The sequence below is a fragment of the Pistacia vera genome, unplaced genomic scaffold (assembly GCF_008641045.1).
Source record: "Pistacia vera cultivar Batoury unplaced genomic scaffold, PisVer_v2 Contig878, whole genome shotgun sequence".
NCBI classification, from domain to species: Eukaryota; Viridiplantae; Streptophyta; class Magnoliopsida; order Sapindales; family Anacardiaceae; genus Pistacia; species Pistacia vera.
The window spans coordinates 621885-628495 of record NW_022196754.1 but is presented as its reverse complement, the minus strand read 5'-3'; the positions used below and the strand labels follow the sequence as shown (position 1 = coordinate 628495).

General features: G+C 34.5%; 1 protein-coding gene across 1 annotated transcript; it reads right to left on the bottom strand.

Moving 5' to 3' along the window:
* Positions 1-355: 355 nt before the first annotated feature.
* On the bottom strand, positions 356-1231 carry LOC116119217 (F-box protein SKIP23-like). The gene has a single exon (XM_031405156.1). The coding sequence runs from the start codon at positions 1229-1231 to the stop codon at positions 356-358; it is 876 nt and encodes a 291-aa protein (XP_031261016.1).
* Between the last annotated feature and the right edge of the window lie 5380 nt (positions 1232-6611).

The following is a 6611-nucleotide window of genomic DNA, read 5'->3' as shown; positions in this document are numbered from 1 at the left end:
AAAGAGGTGGCGAAGGAGAAATTTATTTTAGATTGCCGGCCGCTGTGTCTCAAACATTTACCAAATGCTTTATTAAATGGATAATAATATAAAACCTATGTATGCTATGCTTTTTTTATCAAGAAGTTATAGTCAGTTGTTGATACTGATCACAACATATTTAAAAGAACAAGTTTCATCATAATTGAAATTGAAACAACTAGAAAAACAAAAAATTAAAAAATCAATTACGTTAATTTAGTGACAACAAAGATGGTGGAGGCCAGAAAAGTCTAGAATAACCATTGAAAGTTAAAAATCCCCCAAGCATCTTCTCTCGGAAAACCATTGAAGCAGCTAGCTAGCTAGCTTTATTTTACTGCTTCAACCAAGATGGTGGAGGCCAGAAAAGGCTAGCAGCATAGCCTGGAAATTTGCTCAGTTTCTTATCCTTTCTAGTTTTCAAGTTAAAAATCCATGCATCTTCCCCTGGATAACGATTTTCCCCAACGCGAATTTCTTTCTTAAAATAAACACAATTTTCTTTACATGGACGCAATTCTTTAGCTGAAAGAGAATATGATCCATCTTCACTCAGGAATATCACTCTACCCTCAAACTCCAATTCATTCACCACTCGAACCCATCTGCGATTCTCTTCGTCAAGCTTAAAAACCTTTAAACAATCCTCACTATCCTCCTTTGCGGGGAACTTAGCAATCAGAAACAAATTATTATGTGACTCCAGCAAGTACAGCAAGTACAGCATGAAATCACAGTCCAGATCACTGAGTTCACGTCCAACTTTAGTAACACCCAACGATTTGGAATCCACAGTCATAGTAACACCCGAAGAAAGCAAAACATAGAACTTTTTATTATGATAAATAATATCCTCAATATAAATATTCCGATAACACCAAGGAGGATCAAACACCAAGTTTATATCACTCCATTTCTTGTCTATATTTCTCCACATACACAACCTTCTCCCACGAAATTTCGCCATAACCGCAAACTCTTCATCGCTCTTATCAACACAGGAAGTTAAAGTCACTTTTGCGGCGCCATAATTTAGCTTCGAGTACTCCCCATAACCGAATTCGTATTTATCTTTAAGGCTAGCAGCAGTTTCAAGTTCATAAGATGTAGTGATCTCAGTAACCTTGTAATCCGGCAAGTTTAAAAACTTGGGAAACTTACGGGACAATCTAAAACGAAGTCTAGAGAGCGGATCCTTCCAATACGCCATACCTGATTTTGTTTTTTTCTACTTTGATCAACCATGCCAGAGCCTGTTTGTTGTCAACAGGCTGGATAGCATAAACAGTAGCCTCCGTGAGGACATAGAGGTCATTTTCCGCAGAGTCTGGGCATCTGAGGAAAGGGTATGGGACTCTGAGGAAGTCAGTTGCGGTTAAAATAGACGGAGGGAATAAAAGTCTTTCAGGAAGGAGAAGTCTGGATCGAAATGAGCGACAAACGGCACGAAGACAACGGAGGTCACTTTGTTGGGGGAGAAAGCTTGCAATTTAAGCAAGCAGGTCTTCAGGAAGATAGGTCCAATCAGGTTTGGTTCCGGCCATGAGCAAAGAATAATTGACTTGTGGAGGAAGAAGAACACAGAATTATAATTATTGGGAAGAAAATAAATATCCGATATTATACTCAATTTTTTCTTCATTTATATAATGAAGGATGATGTTTATCCTGCATTGTATAGGATCAGATTTTTTAGGTTACCGAGTTTGGATAAAATTCTATCAAGTTGCTGCAGTTTGTGTTTAATTCAACTTTGTTACAAGAGAAGCCAGTTGTTGGTTACGTGGATCGATCCGTGTTATGGCGAGTGGGGCCTGTTGACTCCACTCAATAATTTATTTCTTATTTTCTTTTATACTTATTCTTCTTTTAGGTTGATATAACTTATTTTACCAAATTGACTCCACAAATCTAAAAATAATGTTATTTTTTTCTATTGTTTATTAAACAAATAAGCTTTTATTTGTTTAAAAAGATAATTATTTTATTAAAATCAAATATTTTTTATATTGTTAAAAAAGTAAAAAAAATATAATTAGCATCATAAATTTTATATTATTTATTTTATATTTGCCCCCTTTGACATTAATCCTTGAGTTCGGCCCTAGCTGGCTAGGGTCTTATGAAAATATACAAAGCTAGAAACTTTCAACAGATTTTCTCATTAAATCCTCTGTTTGTTCCTCTGTTTATTCTCTGCTTCTAGACTAAATATCCAGAAAATTTAATTCCAATTGCAATTTTATTAAAGAGTAATTGCATGCAAATTTCTATGGTTTGGTATTGATTATTTAAGTTCATGTATGTAAAGAGCTAATTTCTGGCAAGCATAAGTTGGGAGATGTGGAATATTCATATAACTACAAGAAAAATGGCTTCCCGCGTCTAGCAAAATTAGAAGTCGATAGTAAAATCTAGACGCTAAATGTCTTGTACGTCTAAATTTTGTAGTTGCCACGTAGTTGCAAAATTGCTATAGCAGAAAGTATGGGCGTATAAAAAGTTGGTTAGACGCGGAATTTTTTTTTGGGCGACAATAAAATTAGTCGTTAATTGCTGGTTGAAATAGTCCCCCGCTTAGACGCTAAATGTGTAAGGGTAATTTGGTAAAATTGTATCACGATTAATCAATTAGTTGCAAAGTGTACCTCTTAGTGACTAATAATTTGTCGCGAATGCCACAAAAATTAGATGTTAAAGGTATAAGGGTATTTTCGTAAAACTCTTTTGTGACTATTTTATTAGTGGGCAAACGTATATTTTGGTTATAAAAATTTAGTGGTTAATTCTAATAATTTTATATGCTAAATGTAAAATCCAAAAATGATAAATTATTTTTTGCTACTAAAAAATTAGTTGCAGAATGTGTTTTTTTTTTTTTTTTTTGTGAAAAAATAATTAGTGGCAAAATTATTTTGTTTTTATTGGGGAAATGTATATACCAAATTTGGTTTCTTACATTTTGTTTTCTGTTTCGGTTAATATTATACATTCAAGCATTTCGTTTAATATTATACATTCAACATTAACAAAATAATTGTTTTCTGTTTCAGGAATTCCAACATTTGAAAATGTTATTCTTCAAGCATTTTTATTTTCTGTTTTTGTTGATCAAATAAGATGAGCTGCTCCTCCAACTGTTTAATCTTATTTTCTTGTTGTTGCACTATACGCCTTAACTTTTCTTCAGCTCCTTCAAGTAAGATAGCTGCTCCTTCAAGCATTGTTGAATGTATCATTTTTTCCTACCATCAATTCAATGCATAATGAATAAGTCAAGCAAGAAACTAAATAATTACAAATAAATTATAATTATTCTGGGGTATACAATATGTGACAAAAACTTATGAAATAGCAATGGAAAAGAAAGACTACTCCTCAAAGTTCACAGAACGTACTGCAGCACCAAACCAAAATCAAATTGATGGAATAGAAAAGCAAGTATCTCACAAATTATCAATCTGAACTTCAATTCCCTAGTTTAAAATTTTAACCTAAGTTAAATTTCTACTTTCATTCAGCCAAATGTGTTTTTGTAGAATAAAACCTTGTTCATAAGGCTATAAATGTTTGAAATCTGATGGAAAAATAGTCATCTCACCTAGTGTCAAGTTTAATGAACATGAATTTCCTTTTGCCAATAATCTTGGTTTCAATTCAAGGTCATGGAGCAGATCTAAAACGAATTCTAGAGAGCGATCCTTCCAATAAACCATACCTGATTTGTTTTTTCGACTTTGATCAATCATACCAGAGGAGGCTGGATTGCTAAACAGTAGACTCGGTGAGGCATAGAGGTCATTTGCTCTAGAGTTTGGGAATCTGACAAGTAAGGGTTTCGGACTCTGAGAAAGTCAGTTGTGGTTAAAATAGACTGAGGGAATGAAAGTCTTCCAGGAAGGGAAGTCGGATCGAAATGAGCGACAAACGGCACGAAGACGACGAAGGTCATTTTGTTCGGGGAGAAAGTTTGCAACTAAAGCAAGCAGGTCTTCAGGAAATAGGTCCAATCAGGTTTGGTTCTGGTTCTGTCCATGAGCAAAGAATAATTGGCTGTAGGAAGGAGAAGAACCCAGAATTATGATTATTGTAATAAATTTTTTTCTTCATTTATATAATGAAGATGATGTTCACCCTGCATTGTATAGATCAGATTTTTTTGGTTATCGATTTTTGGATTAAATTCTATCAAGTTGCTGCGATGGGGGCTGTTACTCCACTCAATAATTATTTATTATTTCTTTTATATTTATTTTATTCTTCTTTTATTTTGATATATTTATTTTACGAATTAACTCAACAAATCTAAAAATAATATCACTGATTGTTTATTAAACAAAAGATAAATATTTTATTATCATATATTGTTTTAAAACGATAATTTTTAAAGTGAAGAAGATAAAAGGAAATCTCACCTGCTTTAGGATTCATTTTTATCTTCCTTACGCATTACTTTGATTTGGAATTTGAACAAGATAAGATTTGATTTCAAATAGGGATAACGTGAAGTAGCGATAAACACTTTGAAATGCAGCCTGTTGATGTGTGATTTTAACACCATGAAACGCACGTGTGAATATTTGAGTTGACCCAAAAGACACAAGTAAATGGAAAAGAAATGATAGTAAATGCAGTGAGAAAAAGTTTTAAAGTGGTTCGATGCTAAGGAAGCAAGTCTTACATCTACTGATGTTTTTATAATGGCAATGGTCATGTCATTTTAGATGACTGCCTTTACACTGAGAATACAAAGTATCAATGCTGTCTATTCTAGAGAGAAGGAGAGGTGGGTCAGAGTAAATGTGTGAATCCCCTTAATGAGAGAGGATCTCTCAACTATATGGGATACCTTGAGGTAATGATCATTGAATCTGTAAGTTGGTGGATGATCCGTGCAAATCCTTCTTTATGTCACGTTATCCATCTTCTAGAGTAATTCACGTGATTTGCTGCAGGGTTGGACACGCGAGATCATCACAACTCCTGGCTGGCCTAACGTGCACCCATTATTCTGACAGAAGCAAGTTGTGGGTGTAACCACGATCACACGACGTGGCGTGCCCATAATGCCAGTAACTCTTCTCGAGGTTTGACCTTTCGCACTTAACTGGATGCCACATCAGCCCTATTTTCCCAGGCATAACACACAAAACAACTTAAAGATTTTCAGAGTCCTTACAACTTTATAGAAGCCTTTCGTGCAGTATATAAGCCAACAGAGAGGCTGAAACCTTTCTCTGTAGTTTTGAGTGTTCGACATTTTTTGTATCCCACATAAGGTACTAAGATTTCAGAACAAAATGCAGAGAAGACAAAAGCAATTTAAATTAATTCTTGTTATCATAGTGATCAAGAATAATTGGGTTATCAAATAATTGAATTGGAAATTACTTACTACTTAATTGACGTGATGTAACGCATCAATACACGACAATTACTTTATGTTACATCAGTTTGTATGCTAAACATATGATGTCCAATTAAAGGAAGAACTCAAAGAGGTGGCGAAGGAGAAATTTATTTTAGATTGCCGGCCGCTGTGTCTCAAACATTTACCAAATGCTTTATTAAATGGTAATAATATAAAACCTATGTATGCTATGCTTTTTTTATCAAGAAGTTTAGTCAGTTGTGATATGATCACAACATATTAAAAGAACAAGTTTCATCATAATTGAAATTGAAACAACTAAAAAACAAAAAATTAAAAATCAACGTTAATTTAGTCAACAAAGATGGTGGAGCAAAAGTCTAGAATAACCATGAAGTTAAAAATCCCCCAAGCATCTCTCTCGGAAAACCATTGAAGCAGCTAGCAGCTAGCTTATTTTACTGCTTCACCACCAGATGGTGGAGGCCAGAAAAGGCTACAGCATAGCCTGGAAATTTGCTCAGTTTCTTATCCTTTCTAGTTTTCATAAAATCCATGCATCTTCCCCTGGATAACGATTTTCCCCACGCGAATTTCTTTCTTAAAATAAACACAATTTTCTTTACATGGACGCAATTCTTTAGCTGAAAGAGAATATCCATCTTCACTCAGAATATCACTCTACCCTCAAACTCCAATTCATTCACCACTGAACCCATCTGCGATTCTCTCGTCAAGCTTAAAAACCTTTAAACAATCCTCACTATCCTCCTTTGCGGGGAACTTAGCAATCAGAACAAATTATTATGTGACTCCAGCAAGTACAGCAAGTACAGCATGAAATCACAGTCCAGATCACTGGTTCACGTCCAACTTTAGTAACACCCAACGATTTGGAATCCACAGTCATAATAACCCCGAAAAACAAACAATAGACTTTTATTATGATAATAATATCCTCAATATAATATTCCGATAACACCAAGGGGTAAACACCAAGTTAATATCACTCCATTTCTTGTCTATATTTCTCCACATACACAACCTTCTCCCACGAAATTTCGCCATAACCGCAAACTCTTCATCCTCTTATCAACACAGGAAGTTAAAGTCACTTTTGCGGCGCCATAATTTAGCTTCGAGTACTCCCCATAACGAATTCGATTTATCTTTAGGCTAGCAGCAGTTTCAAGTTCATAAGTATTTGATCTCAGTAACC

Coding starts and splice junctions, on each gene's coding strand:
- LOC116119217 (XM_031405156.1), bottom strand. CDS start 1,231: ATGGCGTATTGGAAGGATCCGCTCTCTAGACTTCGTTTTAGATTGTCC.